The sequence below is a fragment of the Microdochium trichocladiopsis genome (assembly GCF_020744255.1).
Source record: "Microdochium trichocladiopsis strain MPI-CAGE-CH-0230 chromosome Unknown B0I36scaffold_10, whole genome shotgun sequence".
Lineage (NCBI taxonomy): Eukaryota > Fungi > Ascomycota > Sordariomycetes > Xylariales > Microdochiaceae > Microdochium > Microdochium trichocladiopsis.
This window is the reverse complement of record NW_025763553.1, coordinates 2,293,073-2,312,483: the sequence shown is the minus strand read 5'-3', so window position 1 is coordinate 2,312,483 and position 19,411 is coordinate 2,293,073. Positions and strand designations below refer to the sequence as shown.

Genomic DNA, 19,411 nt, shown 5'->3' with positions numbered 1-19,411 from the left:
CTTATATGACTTACGCGGGAGATTCTCGTCGCCCTTGTTAATGAAGACTATACGTCATGCCAGACTCAGCCTCAACTGGGAATCATACTAGGGGAGGCGTGTTATACGACCCGGCGAATCGGCACCATCTATGAGTTGTCCAAGGTGGAGAACGCATAGGGACATCCCCAGGGCTCGCCAGACATCAATTTCACCAAGCTTATGCCGTTTATGGAAATAATCCTGCATGCAAGCCGACTGGGAGCCTGCTGTTCGAGGCAGCCAATCATGTACTTGCGTCACAATGTCCCGTTACAGGCGGGGTTCTGGTTTCTCGAAACTGGAGTTCCACCTCTACGAGCCGGCCAATGGAAGCTGTTGATAGAGCGGGGCCAACGGTGCTCCAGGCCCACTTGAGTCCAGGCATCGGTTGCTCCCCTGGTCGTGCTTCCGCCACACCACATAACGCCCAACACCTACTTGTACACACACAGACAACGGGCCAAGATGTAGTCCTCACACCCCGCGATATCTCGCCTCAGAGGTCCCTCCACCACCACCAGCACGAGCTAGCGAGCGAGCATGGGCAGCGCTGTCGACCCTGCAGAAGCCAAGAGAGCCGCCCAGGCCTGGAGGAAGAAGCCTCGCAAGTTCGCCCCAAAGTCCAGGCTTGGCTGCAAGACCTGCAAGTAAGAAGTCGTTCCCCCTCTCCCCTCAGGCACAACGACGGGAGCTCACCATTGACCAGTCGGGACGGGGACAAACAGGATAAGGCGAATCAAGTGTGATCTTACACAACCGGCGTGCACTAAATGCACATCCACGGGCCGCAAGTGCGACGGCTATGCCCCGCCGCCTGTCACTGCCGAACCAGAAACGCACCAACTAGAAAGTGGCGGCCTGGACGTTGACAAGAGACGGCCCCTTGGACATACTCATGCCCCTCCCGGAGCACAGGACGCTCTCGGAACCCCATCCTCCCAGGGACACAGACTTCAGCGGCTCAAGGTGCAGAACATTGGGCCCCTCCTGATCTTGCCGCTCTCCGGTCCTCATCAAGCAGACGCGTTGCTCTTCTTCGAGAGCATTTCCATCATGCACCTTGATGAGCACCACCCGTCAGAGACCTGGCGGAACACCCTTATGTGTTTCGCCCAGACCATACCAGCAGCCCGCCATGCCGCAACAGCCCTGGCCATCGTCTATAGACGACATGCAGAGCAGCAGACAGGTCAACTGCGGGCCTCCCAGTGGGGCCACCTCGAGGAAGCTGCACTCCTGCACTACAATAAGGCCATCCAGCATCTCCTCGATGAGCACAAGACCCAAGACTGCATGGACACGGCCGTGACCATCTTGCTGTCTTACCTATTCACCTGCATCGACAGCCTGTCAGGCAACTACGCACAAGCACTGCACCACCTCCGAGGGGGAATCGAGCTGTCGAGAAACGTCAGGCAGGCCAAAGAATCAGCTCCACGAAGCACCAGCCGCAGCCTGCAAGCAAATTCGAAGGAGATGACCCCAGACATCGAGGCAGTGCTCGGCCAGATCACCAGGCAGATCAGGCGTCTCGATCTGCAGGCGACCATCTACCTGGCCGAGTGGACCCCAAGGGACTTGCAGCCTGGTTCACTGCCTTTCGTTGCCGGCTTGCCCCCAGGCGGCGGTTTCACCTCCCTCGAGCAAGCCAACGACCACCTAGAACTATTGGTCGCCCAGGTCATGGACCTGCGCAACTCGACTCAACAAATCTTCCCCACCGCGGAGCCATCCTTCTCCGCCACGACGGCTCTCAAGGCCAGCATTCTCGATCACCTCGGGGCCTGGCAGACGCGCTTCGAGGCCCTGGCTCGCGAACAACAACACCCTTCACAGTCACAAGTAGGCTCCCAGTCAGAGGAGCCGTCCGGTCCTTCTCCAGCTTCAGCAAATGACCCCCGTACCCACGAGCACCGCCGCCTCGTATACCTCCTCCGCCTCCAACACCTCACCGCGACCACGTTCCTCGCCTCCTACGGCCCAGGCCGCGAGGCAGAATACGACGCCTACCTGCCCCAGTTCCGGCAGTGCCTCACCCTGGCTGCGAAAGTCGCCGCCCTGCACGACGAGTACACGACCCGGGCGGCCGCCACCACCGCGCGGAAGACGCCGCCGTCGTTCACGCCCGAGATCGGGGTGCTGCCCTCGCTGTACATTATTGGCCAAAAGTGCCGCGATCCCGTGGTTCGCAGGGACGCGGTGAAGCTGCTCCGTGGGATGATGGTCAGGGAGGCCGTTTGGGATAGCCGCACTGCCGCGACGGTCGTGGAGCGGATCATTGAGATTGAGGAGCAAGGTATTGGTGGTGGTGGTGGTGGTGGTGGTGGTGGCGGTGGTAGAGACGAAAGCACGGGCGGCAGCAGCGGCACCACGACGACGGCGGCGGTCGTCGAGCGCATGGACCAGGTCCCCGTTTGGCGAAGGGTCGAGGTGGCCAGCTGGGTGCATGTTGTCGCGGGGCGGAACTCCCAGGAGAGACTGGAGCTGAGTTACACGCTCTGCGGCGGGGATGTGTGGCACGAAGAGTATCTGGTGATGGATGACTGGCGTGCGAGACATGAAGACTGTCCCGCCGACTCGGGTTTGTCATTCTGTACGACGCTGGAAAGGTATCTTGGCACAGCGCAGAGGCCCGTGCGGCATTCCTCCCAATGACTGAAACGACAACAACGCACCTAGAGTTCCAGCACTTCCTGTTCCTCCGTCGTCTGGGTCGCCACGGGAACACGTTTTCGATGGCTTATACCCTTGTAGCCTTTCTGGCAGCCAGCTGGCCGGCCAAACGTCGGCAAACATCCCCTTTCGGTGGTGGGGGGGAGCCTTGGCTCAGCACGAGCTTGGCCTCGTAGTCAAGAGGCAAGGTCCAAGTAGGCATACTGGAGCCAAACATTACCAACTACAGGGTATTTTGATGTAATACCTGGGAACCGGGGAGGAAGAGTTCTCAAGCGGTTTGCACGATGCATTCGAGCTACCCTCTTCAAGGGCTGTCAATTGGAGAGGTACCATATACAGCTGCATGGGACTGAGTGCCAGCTAGACTTAAAATGCACGGTCTGTGAAGACGAACGGATAATGAAAACTAGGGCTCGTGTTATACAATATCGCTCAAAGCACACTCTATCTAGACAACTCAAAGCATACATCTATCTAAAAAATGAAAACTGGACAAAGGGAAGGATAAAAAAGGAAAAAAAAAAAAGGAAAGGGGAATAGAAAACCCAGACAAATCTCACAGATATCCCCGCCATCTGAAAAAGAATTTCTCAATCAGCACCTAAGAATATCCCTCGCTCCAACAACAACAATAACAAAGCTCAGAATCCATCCAAGACCTCCTCCGTGAACCGCCACAGCTCGTCCCGCAGCTCCTCGCTCTTGGCCATCTCGTCCAGCCTGTCCTGGCTGAGGCGCCCGACGGGCATGTAGTACCCGCCGTCGACGAGCTCGTCCCGGGGCGCGCCGGCGGCGACCCACAGCTGGCTCAGGCGGCCCTGGGACTCGTCCATCATGGTGATGCGCGCGTAGAGGGTGTAGGCCTTGATGGCGGCGCGGTCGAGCGTGGAGAGCTTGGTGGTGGTCAGGCCGGTCGTGACGGCGCCCGGGTGGACCGAGAGGAACTTGATGCCCTTAGTCTTGCTGTTTGGTTTGTTGTGGTTTGCCGAGGATGCGGGGACGTGGTGTGAGAGGGCAGAGGCGTAGACTAGGTTGGCAAGCTTGGACTGGCTGGATCGATGAATATTGTTGTTAATTCAAGGTCTGCCAACAGGGGGAGTAGAGAGGGAGTTCAATCCATATTAGAGGAGGAGAAGAAGAAGAGAGATATAAACTCACCCGTAGCGGTAGGCACCGCCAACCCAGCTCTTCTGCTCCGTGCGGATGGTGGAGAAGGTGATGCCGTCCTTGGGGTGGATCCGCCACGCGTCGGAGGACAGCGAGACGACGCGGACGTCGACATTGTCTAGCTTGGGGTCCGTGGCGGTGCGGGCGAGGACGGGCATGAGGACGCGGAGGATCATGGCGTGGGCGAGGTGGTTGATGGCAAAGTGGTTCTCGAAGCCGTCGGCGCTGAGGCCGACGGGGATGTACATGACGCCCGCGTTGCAGACGACGAGGTCGAGGCGGGAGTGCCTGAAGCCGTCGACGCAGGCCTTCTTGACGTCGGCGAGCGAGTTCATGTCCATCTTGAGGAAGGTGGTGCCGACGGCCGGGTCGATCTGCTTGATCTCGGCCAAGAGGTCCGCGGCGGCCGAGGCGTTGCGGCCAGTGAAGTAGATGTGGGCGGGGCTGTGGCGGGCGAGGGAGATGACGGTTGCTCTGCCCAGACCTGCGGTGCCTGTGTGGATCGGGGAGGGGAGAGTTAGTTGGTGATGGTGACGCTTGAGGGCATTTTGGAGGATTCGGTGGAGACTGTTCTGGACTCACCACCAGTGACAAAGAGGACTCTGCCGGCGAGGGAGGGGGTCTCCTTCTCGGGGTTGAAGTCGACGTATTGCTCGAGGTTGGGCATGCTGATGGTTTCGGTGGCTGAGGCCTGAGGAGATGATGGTGTGGTGGTGGTAGTAGAAGGTGATGGATGAGTGTTGCTGGTGATGGTGGTGATGGTGTCTGTTGTTCATTTCGTGCTGAATGGCGGATTTCGGGGGACTTATATATCTGAAGTATGCAGAGTCTTTTCGAAGATATTCCGCGATCCCATGGCATTGTGTGCTCTGCAACATGGCATTCTGATACTTTGTGATAAGTCCCCCTGTCAGAGATCGAGTCCGGGGTGTTTGCTGGCGAATGGCGAGATGGAGCGTCCGAGATGGCGGCATGCACAGTAACGCGCGCCACACCGGATGCAGCCTAGCGCATATGCAGCATAAGGCTCCACCGTAAGGCGGGTCGTAAGGCGGGGCCCGCGTCTAGGCGCCAGTGCCTTATCCTGCATGACAGCTCGTTTGTCTGCCCACTTGCTGACAGATCGTGCCCTTTATTCTTCAACCTCAATGCCATCTCGCCAAGTGATGTGCCTCGCACGCTGGCTACAGACACGCGACACCACAGTACCCTGACCCAGCCATGGCCACGGCTCCGGCTGCGGCCACGGCCTACTACTCGGCCACCGAGGTGAGTCCCGATTCCCCAAGCCGGCCCCTGCTGGCACCGTTAAGTCCGCACTTCACATGCAGGGACCATCGGGTCGACTAGCATGAGTGACTAGTAGTCGGTGGCTGACCCGTTCAACCACGCCGCAGATCCTGGTCAAGGATGACGACTGGGTTGGCCTTACAGACCCCGTCGAGCGCAAGAAAAGGCAGAACCGCCTGCATCAGAGAGCATGGCGTGCGTTGACCCCCTCTGCCATCACATTTCTCTTTGATAGAATATCCCCCGAGAGCCACCAGCTAAATCTCCAGAGACAGGCCGGAGGAAAGCCCAGGAAAAGGCAGCCTCGATGGCAGCCCATACCCAGAGCTCGCCACCTTCTGCTGCAGCCGTCACCCCTCTGCCGGCCCTACAGTTCACTCAGGCACAAGTAGCCAATGCCTCGGTCACAATACAGTCCCTCCTCCGGCAGATCGCCGTCAATCACATCAGCGGCCGCCACCGCCTCGATACGGCCTTTGACAAGATGCCCAAGCGGGACCTCCTCTGGACCATCCTCGAGACTCTCGGCGAACCCCAGGCCGTCCTCGCCTACTGGGGCGACCACCAGGCCCATCGGCGCGGCCAGCTCCTCTTCTCTCTCGCCAGCCAGGCCACTGCCGCAGCCTCCGCCATCTCCCCAGACCACCACCTCTTCTGCATGGTCCAGTACAACGCCCTTCGCGGCTGCATGACAAACATGCAGCTCATCCTCCGCCTCCGGGGACAAGGCGTTGCCCCTGAAGCAAACACGGCATCCGAGAACAACGGCAACGACAAGAGTGAGAGTCAACTCGCATGGGACGCCCTATACACCGAGGGCGTCACCACCCTCCCCTCGCACACACCAGCCAGTCTGCTCCCCACGGCTTTGCAAGAGTCGGTCGTCCACGAGGCCTGGATTGACATCATCCCGTCCGCCGAGATGCGCGACAACATCATCCGGCTCCAGGACCAGATCGACGTGGACTCGCTGTGTGCGGACCTCATGGGCAACGAGTTCGAGGAGGCGCCCGACGGCAGCGGGTGCAACCGCGGGCTCGTGCTCTGGGGCGATCCCTGGGCGGTCGAGAATTGGGAGGTTGGCGACACTTTTGCGAAGAAGTGGGCGGGGTTACTGCAGGGTTGTGATGAGTTGTTGAGGGCGACGAATCGGTGGAGAGAGGTCAGAGGGGAGGACAGGGTCGTGCTGGAGGTGGAATGAGCATATCTTCATTATAGCGACTGTGATTTTGCCTGGATGGAGTTTCTCGAATTTTGACTTTAAGATATGCTGAGTGCACACGCTTGGATGGAGGACACATCTCTTGGGTGATGATGACTAGATATATACCAACCATGGGCATTCAAAGAGCTTGACGTGTCGTTGTCAAGACTGGAGTATCGCGATTCCCGCTATCAACCTCACTCAGGTCGTGGGCTTCGATTCAGGGTATTGACTTTTTCAAATGGTCCTTGAGCAGCCTGCATGAAAAGGCCTGCATCACGGGCATTGTGGGGTTTCTTTGCCCTTTTGTTAGTTTCTTTTTCTTGTTTTTGCATGTATTAGAACCTGGTATTCACCTACGATTGGTCAAGGAGTCCGGCAGCACCCAAGGGCTGGATGTGTTGAAGAGGGGCTCGGTAATGGAGATGGGGACGAGGAGAGCGGCAGCCATTGTGTAGCAGAAAATGGCCGCTGTGAGCTGAAAATGGTAATGCGCGGTGTCAATTAGGTGAGGCTGCGAAGGAGACTGTGTGGTCTGAAGGCATTCTGGGCGCATCGACAGCCACAAAGTCAGAGATATGGATTTTGAGGAGGGAGCCACATTCGCGTTGGAGGACTTCAGGGCGGGAATGTCTTGCAAGTCAGCACTAGGAGGCGTTGGCACAGAGGGTGTGCCGTATGCAGGAATCGGGTGGTCGCTCGAGGACACCTGGCCGCCAGAAACGCTCTTTCCGACATCTCCGATCTAGGGGGTCGATATGTCTCAGCTCTTCAAGCAGGCTGTGGCTTGGCACAGAACGCTCGGGCTCGCCTTGATGCCAATTTTCTTTCCTGTGGCGTGATCAAAACCACCTGAGAGGCTGTGTTGGAACGCCAAGGCAGACACAGCGAACACAGGGCTGAGTCCTGCATGTACGCACCGCTCTGAAGACGACCCGGGCAGTTGCATATCTCGCACAACTTCTGCCCCAAATCTAAGCTCCATCTTTCATCCACAGCCGTCAATCCGAATTCCTGTACCTGGTTCTCCCTCCCCCTACAGGGCTGCCGTCTCTCAACCCGCCTGTTCGCCAACAGGTATACGCCTCCCATCTGAGGCCTCTGCTAATTTTCCCCGGCGTCACCTGATTGGCAGTATTCTGGTAGAGATGTCGGGTGGTTTGTTGGAGATTCCGGCTTTCGTCATTGGAGTGGCGGGTTTGTTCACATCCTGTGTCGATGCCTTCGGCTACTTCAAGCTCTACCAAAATGCGACCAGGGATATCGAAATCATACTGGTGAAACTCGACATCGAGAAGGCCAGGCTCATCATCTGGGGCGAGAATGTCGGCATGCTCTCTGCCGATCGTCGCAGCCCGCAGCTCCTGGACGAGAGGATGGCCAATCTCGTCAAGAGGGTCCTTGAGCAGATCCACGAGCTCCTGACCGACTCAGACAAGCTGACAACTACGTACGGACTACGCATCCCAGGCTCCTCCTTCTCACGAGCCGTCGACTACCTCAGCGCCAAGAGCCAACTCATCTACAAGGCCTCGTCAGATCGGTTCTGGGTTCGAAACGCATCACGCCTGGCAGGTTTCACCCGCGGAAGCAGGGCAGCGAGGACGAAGTGGGCCATCCACGAGAGGGAGAAGTTCCAAGAACTCGTCAACAACCTCGGTCACTTTATCGACAGGCTAATTGAACTCATTCATGTTTCCCGGGAGATTCTAGATCGCGTGGTCGTCGAAGACATTGAATCCATCATAGATATTTCTTGCTTAACCATTGTGGAAGACGCCACTGAGAGCTATCCGGTGTATTTGGAGGCTGCGAGATCTGCCAAGGCTTTGACCGAGGCTGGAACTCTTGATCGCAGGACGTTAGAGGAGCACATTCGCGACCGCAGCGACATTGAGCCAGCACAATCCGGACCAACAGAGGGTTCCGAAGGGTCAGAATCAGGTATGGTTGCTTCTTTCCCTTTTCGTCTGGAGGAATGACACTGGCTCACCACGAGAAAAATAGAATCTTATCTTTCAGAGCTCGAATTCTGTAGCAGATACATTGTGCTGACAAGCCCGTGCCGCACGCGAACGACTGATGAGCCATGTGATGTGCGTTTCCTGGGGTACCAGGTGACCATGGGGTTATCTGGACAGAACTATAGGCCGAAGTGGGATGTATCAAGCCATACCAGAGTCAGCCGCAACACGATCTGGTCTATTGTCGAGCGTTCCATCAACGTCAGCGCGGTTATTAAGGAGAAGGTTGAATATGGCGTGCTGGGAAGTCTTCTGAAACTGGGGACATCGGACTCCGACAGCGAAGCCACTCCCGAGCAATTGGCCTTCATCAAGGCCGGACTCCCCCTCCTCAACCTTTACATCTACTGCTCGCCTTGCGTGTGTCTGATTCACACGGCGATCACAGTGTGCAAGGAATTGGAGTCTCCATATGTCACGGTTCAGCTTCGTCCTGACAGCCGATTAGCGTCGAGCTGTTGCTCAACGGTCGGCCGGAGCCTCGGCATGAGGGACATTGGCGAATGGATCAGGACCAACGAAGCCACAGCGACTAACGGCTCAACTCCCAATGCCCTAGCTAAATTTGTAGACATGGTTTGGCTTGATCAAAGGCTGGAACATCTCGACTACGAAGTGCCATATAGCTTCAAACACTACTCAAGCGCCAGGGACAATTTTCTCATCCTCGGCGAGGCTGATCACCTATCCTGCATGCTTCAAAAAGTGCCAGGTCGCATACCGAGGGCAACAGAAATATGGCATTTCATTCCGACGACCATACAACATCACCACAGCGACCGTCGGTTTATCGGCAGGTTTATCGAGCGGGAGCCGGCGGCTACGGTCTACCCCACTGTGATAGCCGTACCACAATTAGCAGGGTCAAGGAGACCAGCAAGCTCGTCCCCGGTCGCTTCGGCCGCTAGAAGGCCTAGATCAGACAGAGTCGCCGGACGCGCAGCGCAACACAAGAGGTAGGACGGACGCTATCAGCGAGGGCGAGGACATGAGCGTCGCCGGAAGCGCATAGCGACGTGTATTTCGAGATACTTTAGGGGGTTTTAGGTACGATATGGACCACAACGCGATGACTAGACATCGTTGATGCCTTCAATTGGAAACAACAGCTCCAAAGAAGCTTAGGAACTGCTTCCCAAGGTCGCTCTTCAGACAGCGTCCGATTTGTGTAATTTACAACGCTGGTCGACTTCTTTTGCAGGAGAAGTCGGTGCCTTTATGTATCTTGACAGAAGTCATTTGTCATATTCTTACTTGGTCTCGCCACACTGGATCCAAGCCATTGACGTCCAACATGATCCATCTGCCCAGGTAGCACGCTGGGGTGCTGCGTACCCGTTCTTGTTTGATTCGGCAGCGACAATGAAGACGCTCCATACATAGCAGACTCGAGCACCTGGCCCTTCATTGTGGTAATCTGGCCGTTGGTCGAGGCTGGGCCACCATAAGAATCCTTGCACGGTCACGACATGGGCCCACTACCGAGGGCGTCGAAGCAGCCTTGTAGCAACTACACAACAATAGAAGCACTGCGAATCAATGGCAACTAGCTGAAACTACCCGTTGGAGAACAAGAGTCACTTGTCATTTTCGGATATCTGTTTGCCCGTGGCCCGCTCTAGATGGAGCTCAGTGAGAAAGAACCAACTCCGAGGAGATACTCGGTGCGCTCTGAGCTTCAGCAGCATCCTGTCAACGCCAAGTTTCATGAGAGGGCTGAGGAAGGCCACCGTCGCGGTCTCTTCAAACTCATTGTTACAGCTATATAGTTGTATGAAGGCATGACCATCGGGGTACCAGCCTGAGAATTTGCATCGTCCAGCGTGCCAGACGCCGGGCGGGACTGCTCCCGCTAACGGACAGCGCCCTCGTCGTTTGCAACTGGTATCCGAGGAAACGACCAGACACGAGTGCCTGGCTAGACATCATTTTTCCTGGCCGTGAATTAGCTGCCCCTCCCTCTCTCTCTCTCTCTGTTTTTCTGCGCGTTCCCGTCTCTCCCCTCCCCTCAACCACTACTTCGCACCCACCACACACTTCGCAGACACAACGCGGTAAGTTGCATCCCAGACGTGCGCTTCATCACCGCCACCCGGCACGGTTCTGCATGAGACTCATCAGTCCTTTGTTGACAGTAGAAGCATCATCTCTGACTCCCTTGTCAAGACACGTGCCTTCTAAAAATTTCAGAACCAGCTCACCAGCTCCCTGAGACAAACGACGCTTGCCTGACCGCACCAGAACCCTCCATAACCCACTCAGAATCACCAACAATGGCATTCCCTTTTGGCAACAAGAAGAAGAGCGCCGCCGCTACCCAGGCCAGCGACGACGCAAGCGTCCTGGTCAACGTTCCTAAGGAACCGGGAAAACTCAAGACATTCATGATTGGCACATTCGGATGTTTTTTTCCCGACGGCGCCTCCGTCATTGGTGAGGCTCCGAAGGCTGTGCGCCCCGTTGTCGTCGCAAACGGCGGCCAGGGCAGCAACGCCGCAACTCCCACTGACCCCGTGGCGGCCCGCCCGGGTACATCTGCCGGTGCTGCTGTGACCACCACTGGCAATGGCAATGGCAATGTCGCCCGTGCTCCCGAGGAGCTCATTGCGTTCTCCAACATCCTCGCCGGCGTTGGTCAGGATGGTAAGTGGCATGGTGTTCTAGTCTTCCCGCTTCCGCTCTCCCCAATCTCATGCAGTGCACGTGTCATTTCATTTTCTCTTGACTAATTCTTGTTTGCAACTTTCCAGGTGTCGGATCCGGTCAGGCTGCTCCCCAGCAGGCTGCTGCCGCTGCCAACGAGGCCCAGGCAAGCGCCAAGGTCGACAAAGGCAAGGCGGTTGATGTCAAGGCCAAATAGAGCAAGAAGTGTGAGTTCCTATCGTGCCTTTTACCACCAAGATATGAAACATCCCGCGTCGTCTCCTTCATCGTGGAATATTACCGTATGCACTGGAATATGCTGACATGGCTCTATCTTAACTAGAACTCAGCCCAACCCAAGTTTTTGCCAAGAAGGTGTCCCGTTCGGCGCTCCTTTTGACAATGCAACTATGTCTCAAGCATTTCTTGGTGTCGCCAGCGTGTACATGTACATTGGCGCAATACTTCTTTCAGCACGACGCGCATGATGGGTACACGGCGTAGATACTTCTGGGAATAGATTGGCACCGGAAAGCATTGGCACGGGATTGGATGGACATTGGAGAGTGACAGACTGGCAGAATCCCCACTGTTGTAGAATAGACCAGGCAGTCCACAACCTGAATTACACTGTCCACCACCCAGAGAACGCTGCCTGGAGTCGTTGAGATTGCTGCCAAGACCACGAGGGGCGTATAATACCGCGCGGCTACAAGCGCGAAATTGGCGATGCCCGTTTGGGCAGGTGCGTCGGCATCCATGTTATCACTTGTTATTGCTGCTGACAGGGGCTGCGCGCGTTGTGGTCCCAGGTAGCTGCGCGGGAGCTGGGCGCATATATGCCCGCTGGTTCCCCTTGCAGTCGCCGTGCCTGACTTTCCCTCCTGTTCCTCTGTGTCTTTTGCAGCAGCAACGCAACTCCGCCTTGACAGAGCTCTCCTTCTCCCCCCATCGACACAGCACATGCCCCATTCCTCGTCATAATCATCTGTTCTCTTGACCCAGTTTCGTCATTTACATCCAATTGTCAAAGCCATGAACGAGACAGCGTCCTGCAACGACGCGGCCTTTGGCCCCGTCGTCGAGGGCTGCCGCCAGGACTTTGACTTTACCCTTGCCTTTGAGCAGTACATCTTCACCCTCGTCCCTTCGCTTGTCTTCCTTCTCGCCGTTCCGCTCCGCATCGCGTCCCTGCGCAAGAACTCGACCCGCGTCGACGGGCAGTTCCTACGCCTCTCGAAACTCGTAAGTCGCTTCTCGATCACCATACCATTAGTGATGTCTAGATAGCCAGACAAACAAACCATGTGGTTGTGAATCAACACGCGCCACAGCACAGATGAAGTGCTTGTTTGCTCTCTTTCGTGTGAATGCATCTTTCTGCTCCCGTGACATGACTTTCCCCCCGCATTCTGCCAATCCCGGCCTCACGACTTACACACTTTTCTCACGCCTCACCACGACAAAAGACCGCCATCGCCGTCTTTGCGTGTCTGCAGTTGACGCTGCTTGTCCTCTGGGCCACCCAGCCCAGCGTCCAAGGCAATCGGACGTCGGCAGTTGCCGCCTCGGCGCTCTCCCTCGCGGCTGGGCTGGCGCTTCTGCCCCTGTCGTACCTCGAGCACGCGCGCTCGCTGCGGCCCTCGCTCGTGGCTAGCGGCTATCTCGCCGTCAGCGTGCTGCTTGACGCCGCCACACTCCGGACCCTGTGGCTCTCGTCGTTGTCAACAGCAGGAGCAGGCACGACAATCGTCACCGTCACAAACTCGACCATCCGCGACATCTACACGGCCTCATTTGCGCTCAAAGTGGTCGTTCTGCTCCTCGAGGCCGTGTCAAAGCGCAGGTTCTTCCTGGCGAGCTACCGCGGCCGCAGCCCCGAGGAGTCGAGCGGCCTGTTTGGTCAGGGACTGCTGCTATGGCTCAACGACATTGTCTTCTACGGCGCGCGGCACCTGCTCAAGCCCGCGAGCTTGTATCCCATCACGGCGGACATGGCGTCGGAGAAACTGGGCAACCAGTTCTGGGATCTGTGGACAAAAGGTGCGCCGCCGGCCCTGTCTTCTTGTGCTGCTGATCTGCATGCAGCCGCAGCCCCCATCCTCCACCCCTGCTATTCCATTGCAAGCGAACCCATGCTGACCAGACGACATGTGTGCATGACGATCTTGCAGCCCAATCACAAAAGCAAACGCCCTCGCTCAACGGGACTCTTTTCAAGCTGCTGGGGTTCTCGGTCGTGCTGCCCGCGCTGCCGCGGCTGGCGCTGCTGGCCCTGACGCTGTGCCAGCCGCTCATGCTGCAGCGCCTGCTGGCGTATCTCGAGGACCCGGTCGCGCGGCAGGACCCCAAGATCGGCTACGCGCTTATAGGCGCCACGGTGGTGATATACGTTGGCATGGCGGTGCGTTTGGTTCTTTTGTGTTTCGACAGGCAAATTCCTCCCTTGCCGTAGACTTTCTGTCTTTTCGTTCCAGCGAAATGAAGCTGTATTGGAAGGTACTGATTTTTTCGAGCGGGCACAGATCTCCGCGGCCGTCTTCTGGCACCGGCACTACCGCTTCATGGCCATGCTGCGCGGCACGCTCATCACGGCCGTGTTCCGCAAGGCCACGCTGCTGCCAGCCTCGGGCCCCGCGAGCGCCGCGACCAACGCGAAGACCGTCACGCTCATGAGCGCCGACTGCGAGCGCATCACGCGCGGGCTGTTGCCCCTGCACGACCTGTGGGCTGACGTCTCGCAGGTCGCCATCGCGACGTACCTGATCGAGACGCAGCTGGGAGTCGCCTGTGTGGCGCCAATTGCGGTGACGCTGGGTATGTGGGCCAGGCTTCTTTTTCTTCTTGGAAGATGTGGCGAAATAGTGCCGAGGGTTTTTGACAGAGGACTAGTCTGTGGACGAACTTGTGGATGCGTATGCAGATGCTGATTGTGTGTTTTTATTGTGACAGTCACGACGGCACTGACCGTCTACTTTGCCAACATGACGCCTGCCTTCCAAATGCTGTGGGTCGAAAAGGTCGAGGCGAGAATCGGTGAGTTGCTGCAAGCCCGTCCCTCCACCAAACAAAGAATCACTCACAACATGCAATCCCCCAAATGGACAAACAACCGAGCACTTACTGACAGCACCATGTCCTTCTCATCAAACAGGCGTCACCACGTCCGTCCTGGGCGCCATGAAGGCAATCAAGATCACAAACCTGACCTCAAAGGTTGGCGCGCTCCTCAACAACCTCCGCGAGGACGAGCTCCGGTCGGCCAGGAAGTTCCGCATCGTGTCCATCATCACGGCAACAGTCGGTACGTGCCGCTCCCTTAACCATATTCCCTTCCTCCACCAGCCATCCACCCACATACGATACTAGATCATTCGGACAACTGACATGTCCCTCTTCTCCTTGCAACGCCAGCGACCGTCCCCCAGCTTATATCCCCCGTCATCACCTTTGCCGTCTACATCGCCGTCGCCCGGCGCAACGAGGGCGCCGCTTTGACCGCGACCAACATGTTCACCTCGCTCTCCTTGCTCCTTCTCATCGGCGAGCCCCTGTTCAGCCTGTTCGAGGGCATGATCAGCGTCATGACGGCAGTCGGCTGCCTGGCTCGCGTCGAGGAGTTCCTGCGCACACCCACCCGCGAGGAAAGGCGCGAGTTCCTGCGGACCCTGGAGCGAGGTGATAGTAGTGGTGATGCCGGTGCTGCTACTGCTGTGTCGCCCTCGGCAAGCGCCGACGGGAATGAGGACAACAAGACGAACTCGACCGAGTTTACCGCAAACACGACTGGTATCGCGATTGAGCGGGGCCAGTTCGGCTGGGACCTCGACACCAAGAAGCCGGTGCTGAGTGGCATCGAATTGGTCGTGCCGGCCGGCAAGATCACGGTCGTCGTGGGTCCCGTCGGGTGCGGCAAGTCGACCCTCGTCAAGGCGGTACTGGGCGAGACCGCGCTGTGGGAGGGCAGGATGGTCTTGTCCGACCCAGACGTCGCGTTTTGCGACCAGTCGCCGTGGATCATGGTACGTTTTCTCTCATGCGCCCGAGAAAGACGCCGGCGAGTTCAGAGGCTTGAAGTGTGCTGACAGAATGTAATGTGCCCAGAACGATACGATCAGAGCAAACATCACCCATGCCTCTGTGTTTGACGCCGAGCTCTACTCCAACGTGCTTCGGAGCTGCGAGCTGGTGGCCGACCTGGCCACGATGGACAAGGGCGACATGACGATCGTCGGGAGCAAGGGCTTTTCTCTCAGCGCTGGGCAGAGGCAGCGTGTGGTAAGTCTTGTCGGACAGCACAGCACCTACCAGCCGACCTTCTGAAAGCTGACCACGGTGGCGCTTTGCCACATTTCATTAATTTAGGCCCTCGCTCGTGCGGTGTACTCCCGCAAGAAGATTGTCCTCCTCGACGACGTGTTCAGCCAGCTTGATGCCAATACGCAGAGTGTTGTTGCTCGGAGCTTGCTTGGTCCCGATGGACTGTTTCGCCGCTGGGGGACGACTGTGTTGATGACTTCTTCTTCCAGTACATATCCTCCTCCATATTGGCTCACCTTCTTGTTTCCTCATGTTGTCGAGAACATTGCGCTAATTCTGGCCTCTATGAAACAGGCCGATTCCTTTCCCGCGCCGACCAGGTCATCGCCCTCGATGCATCGGGTACCATTATACAGAACGGTGCTTTTGCAGAGCTCTCGAAAGTCGACGGGTACATCCGCGAGATCAGCCATGACCATAACCACACGGATGAAGGGAACAACACGGAGAATACCGCAGAAAGCGACGACGCAATGAGCTCGAGCGCACTGCCTGCCAAGGAAAACACGGATACCGCGACTGTGTCCACTGCGACCGAAGATTTTCAGAACCCGTCTACGGGCAGTGGCAGCGGAGACGCCGACAGCGACGCCAAGCCGCCTGCTACGGAGAATGCGATATACAGATACTACCTGTCCTCGGTCAAGAAGGTGGATATGTTCACGTTCTTGTTCTTCCAGACGCTCGTTGCTTTCCTGGCTTGCTTCTCGTGTAAGTGTCTGTTCCTCTTCCATTGATTTAGTCGTCCGACAGCAACGCTGCAGTATCTGTGCGAGCTTCAAAAATGTGTCTAATGCGGCGTGCACTTCAGATGTATGGCTCAAGTGGTGGACCGACGATAGTGCGAGCTTCCCCTACGGCACATCGGCATACTACATCGGCGTGTACGCGGTTATCCAGACTGCTGCCATGATTGCGACTGGGCTGTCGACTCTGTAAGTACATCAAGTACCTACCTATGTGCTCGGCCACTTGGATTCGAAAGCTGCGTATGCTGACTATGTGAGCGACGCAGCTGGTGTCTCAACGCTCTAGCTGTGACCACGGGAATTCAACTACATGCCACGCTTACCCAGACTGTAATGTCGTAAGTACAGCCGGACACTGCGCATACAAGGTGCTCATGGCTGATTTTACTCAGGGCGACGCTCCAGCTCTTCAGCTCGACGGACAGTGGAAGCATCATGAACAGGTCAGTACGGCACTAGTTATGGACCACTGCTTGAAAGCCCCCCGTGCTGACACGTGTTTGTACACATTACAGATTCACGCAGGACATCCAGCTCGCCGACATTCAGCTCCCGCTATCCGTTCTCATCTGCGTCGGCCGTGAGTTCTGCCCTGGTGCCCTCCTCCCGTATAATCAGCCAGTTCGGCTACACGTTGTATTGGGCTTGACGCATCAACTTCTATCATAAGGGAGGAAAGTATTGCTAATCTTTCGAAATGCATACCAGACTCCCTCGCTGTGATCGGCCAGGCAGGCCTTATTGCCTCGGCGTCCGGATGGATCGCAATCAGCTACCCCGTCCTGTTCGCCGTCTTCTACTTCATCCCTTCGTATTACGTGCGCACGGCGCGGCAGATGCGCACTCTGGACCTCGAGGAGAAGGCACCGATTTAGTGAGTGCCCTTGCTGAGATGCAAACATTATCATCAATGCCCGCCTCTTCATATGTGGCTGCTCAATACAACACGAAGACATGTACACACACAGCTCTTTTTGAACCCAAAAAAGACTGACGCGAGACCCCCCAAAAACAGCGCCCAGTTCCTCGAATCCCTCGAGGGCATGACCACCCTCCGCGCCTTCAGCCACACTCACGCCGCCGTCTCGCACAACCACGCCCTTGTCGATCGCTCCCAGCGGCCCTGGTACCTCATGTACGTCATCCAGAAGTGGCTCGGCGTCGTGCTGGACCTCGTCATCGCGGGCCTGGCGACCCTGGTCGTGGGGCTGTCTGTCGGACTGCGGGACAATTCTTCTTCCTCTGGTGGCGGCGGGAGCGACGCCGGGTTCACAGGCGTATCGCTCACGCAGATCGTCTCGTTCACGTCGTACCTCAAGCTCCTCATCCTGTTCTGGGCCCAGCTGCAGATGTGCATGTCTGCTGTCCAGCGGATCCGGAGTTTTAGCCAGGACACTGAGGCCGAGCGGGATTTTGAGTCTGTGGGTGACGGGAGCAACGCAGCTGAGGTTGCCGATGAGTGGCCTGGCCGTGGAGGAATCGTCATTCAGGGGTTGAGTGCAAAGTACAAGTAAGTCTCCCGGGGGCAGAGGATTCATCTTGGTCTGCCGACTTCCAAATCACAAATTCAGAGCTGACAGTGTTTGATCACATGCATCAGGCCTGAGAGCACAGAGTTCGTCCTCAACGACATCAACCTCGACATCAAGCCCGGCGAGAAGGTCTGCATCTGCGGCCGCACAGGCAGGTATGTAGCCCAGCCACCATCGATCGATCGGCCAGCTCCTTCATCCCTAATCCCCCCATCGCTCCTCTCGAGAAACCTACCTGGCTAACGACCGGTGCTTCCACGCCCCCTCTCTCCCGTAGTGGCAAGTCCTCCCTCGTCCTCGCGCTATTCCGCCTCCTCGACCCATCCACCGGCTCCATCACCATCGACGGCACAGACATCACGCAGATCCCGCGCTCCACGCTGCGCAGCCGCGTCGTCGGAGTCGCTGAGGAGCCGTTCTTCCTGCCCGGGACGGTGCGGGAGAACATGGACCCGTGGCGGGAATCGGAAGTTATCAGTAGTAGTAGTAATAGTAGTGACGACGCGGACATGATTGCCGCGCTCGACGAGGTCGAGCTGTGGCGTGGCGAGGGCAACCTCGAGAGCCGCGGCGGGCTGGATGCCGCGATCGACAAGGATGCGCTAAGCACGGGGCAGCGACAGCTGTTCAATATCGCACGGGCGGTGCTGAGAAGAAGAAGAAGGGGAGGCGGGGAGAAGGAGGAAGGAGGGGTGGTTGTGATGGATGAGGTTACAAGCAGGTATGTGTTTTTCACGCTAGTGTTTCCTTGGACTCTATGCGGCCCGTATGCTGCCATTATTCTCCAACTGCCCCTGGATCTTACGGCAACTTTTGAGTCTTCCCGATTTGCTAGCGCTTTTCTCGTCCCTTCCCCCTAATTTTCCATACTCTCTCCTCCTCCTCTTCCTCTACTGACTTACCATAAAACAACAACAATAGTCTCGACATCCAATCCGAGCGCATCGTCAAGAACCTCATAGAGACCCGCCTCGCCTCGCACACCGTGGTCGCCGTGATCCACAAGCTCGCCTTCGCGGCCGGCTTCGACAGGGTTGCCGTCATGCACGAGGGCCGCGTGGTCGAGTATGACACGCCCGCCGCGCTGATGGCGCAGGAGGGCGGGTCGCGGTTCCGCGAGCTCTGTTTGGCCCAGGGTGTTGTCAGTGTGGGCGGCGGCAGTGGCAGCGACTAGGGGAGGGGTGGTCGAAGAAGAGTGAATGACCTGATCCCCACGATGGGACGGGGGGCATGTGGGTTTTGACGGGGTGAGTAGGAGTGAGCTGGGTGGGAGGGGAGGCAGATAGTTGAGGGTTGGACACGATGGCGTTTCTTTGCCAGATGGTTAATTCCATGGGCAGGTTTTGATGCTCAATAAGGCACGGATACACAGTCATGTGTACACAGTCATGTGTATTTGAAAGTTAGTGGATGTCTATCGGTTTCCATATGTCCTGTTCTGTTTTTCCTTGTCATTTCCTAGTTTCGGCTTGTTTTCTCTTTTGTTCTCAAATAATCCTGACAGCACCATGAATTTACAACAAAGCTGACAACGGACAAGATTGTGACCTTGAATAATCCTAAAACCACTTCCCCCAGGGCTCATTGCCCTATCTCAGAAATGTCTTGAGCACCTGGAATTCAGCCTCACTCCCCGCCGCCCCTTCGAGCCCGCCAGTCAACATTCGTCTTAAGCGAAGCGGTCATACGAGTGACCAGTAGCGCTTAGTCATGACCGCGCGCCCCCTGGCTTGAGACAGATCCAGTTGAGACTATCAGCCGGCGTGGCGCCCGGGTCCCACTTTA

General features: G+C 57.1%; 6 protein-coding genes across 6 annotated transcripts; 5 read left to right on the top strand and 1 right to left on the bottom strand.

Annotated features, from left to right (window-relative positions):
- Positions 1-561: 561 nt before the first annotated feature.
- B0I36DRAFT_367846 (uncharacterized protein) lies at positions 562-2,676 on the top strand (the record flags this gene model as incomplete). Its single annotated transcript, XM_046159528.1, has 2 exons — positions 562-668; positions 747-2,676. The coding sequence occupies 2 exons, from the start codon at positions 562-564 to the stop codon at positions 2,674-2,676; spliced, it is 2,037 nt and encodes a 678-aa protein (XP_046007635.1).
- A 662-nt stretch (positions 2,677-3,338) lies between these two features.
- Positions 3,339-4,604, bottom strand: B0I36DRAFT_388140 (oxidoreductase; the record flags this gene model as incomplete). The annotated part of the gene is made up of 3 exons (XM_046161222.1): positions 4,447-4,604; positions 3,856-4,357; positions 3,339-3,747 (listed from the first exon to the last, which is right to left on the bottom strand). The coding sequence occupies exons 1-3, from the start codon at positions 4,529-4,531 to the stop codon at positions 3,339-3,341; spliced, it is 996 nt and encodes a 331-aa protein (XP_046007634.1). The 5' UTR covers positions 4,532-4,604.
- Positions 4,605-5,001: 397 nt separating this feature from the next.
- On the top strand, positions 5,002-6,535 carry B0I36DRAFT_32023 (uncharacterized protein). The gene is made up of 3 exons (XM_046153526.1): positions 5,002-5,133; positions 5,262-5,349; positions 5,430-6,535. Exons 1-3 carry the CDS (start codon positions 5,086-5,088, stop codon positions 6,353-6,355), a joined length of 1,062 nt encoding a protein of 353 aa, XP_046007633.1. The 5' UTR covers positions 5,002-5,085; the 3' UTR covers positions 6,356-6,535.
- A 971-nt stretch (positions 6,536-7,506) lies between these two features.
- Positions 7,507-9,536, top strand: B0I36DRAFT_388138 (prion-inhibition and propagation-domain-containing protein; the record flags this gene model as incomplete). The annotated part of the gene is made up of 3 exons (XM_046161221.1): positions 7,507-8,302; positions 8,381-8,949; positions 9,159-9,536. The coding sequence occupies 3 exons, from the start codon at positions 7,507-7,509 to the stop codon at positions 9,288-9,290; spliced, it is 1,497 nt and encodes a 498-aa protein (XP_046007632.1). The 3' UTR covers positions 9,291-9,536.
- A 1,119-nt stretch (positions 9,537-10,655) lies between these two features.
- Positions 10,656-11,242, top strand: B0I36DRAFT_354090 (uncharacterized protein; the record flags this gene model as incomplete). The annotated part of the gene is made up of 2 exons (XM_046157271.1): positions 10,656-11,025; positions 11,133-11,242. 2 exons carry the CDS (start codon positions 10,656-10,658, stop codon positions 11,240-11,242), a joined length of 480 nt encoding a protein of 159 aa, XP_046007631.1.
- Positions 11,243-11,931: 689 nt separating this feature from the next.
- On the top strand, positions 11,932-18,873 carry B0I36DRAFT_388137 (P-loop containing nucleoside triphosphate hydrolase protein). Its single transcript, XM_046161220.1, has 19 exons — positions 11,932-12,270; positions 12,495-13,068; positions 13,200-13,429; positions 13,551-13,842; positions 13,978-14,061; positions 14,180-14,329; positions 14,440-15,047; positions 15,130-15,303; positions 15,391-15,553; positions 15,640-16,056; positions 16,157-16,280; positions 16,361-16,432; positions 16,487-16,537; positions 16,610-16,674; positions 16,803-16,968; positions 17,110-17,604; positions 17,695-17,781; positions 17,904-18,347; positions 18,548-18,873. Exons 1-19 carry the CDS (start codon positions 12,061-12,063, stop codon positions 18,798-18,800), a joined length of 4,659 nt encoding a protein of 1,552 aa, XP_046007630.1. The 5' UTR covers positions 11,932-12,060; the 3' UTR covers positions 18,801-18,873.
- The last annotated feature ends 538 nt before the right edge of the window (positions 18,874-19,411 follow it).

Bases quoted from the DNA above. Each gene is read 5' to 3' on its own strand.
- B0I36DRAFT_388137 (XM_046161220.1), top strand. From the start codon at position 12,061: ATGAACGAGACAGCGTCCTGCAACGACGCGGCCTTTGGCCCCGTCGTC. The intron at 13,430-13,550 runs GTGCGTTTGGTT...GAGCGGGCACAG, and splicing joins TGATATACGTTGGCATGGCG to ATCTCCGCGGCCGTCTTCTG. The intron at 16,675-16,802 runs GTGAGTTCTGCC...AATGCATACCAG, and splicing joins CGTTCTCATCTGCGTCGGCC to ACTCCCTCGCTGTGATCGGC.
- B0I36DRAFT_32023 (XM_046153526.1), top strand. From the start codon at position 5,086: ATGGCCACGGCTCCGGCTGCGGCCACGGCCTACTACTCGGCCACCGAG. The intron at 5,134-5,261 runs GTGAGTCCCGAT...ACCACGCCGCAG, and splicing joins CCTACTACTCGGCCACCGAG to ATCCTGGTCAAGGATGACGA. The intron at 5,350-5,429 runs GTGCGTTGACCC...CTCCAGAGACAG, and splicing joins CCTGCATCAGAGAGCATGGC to GCCGGAGGAAAGCCCAGGAA.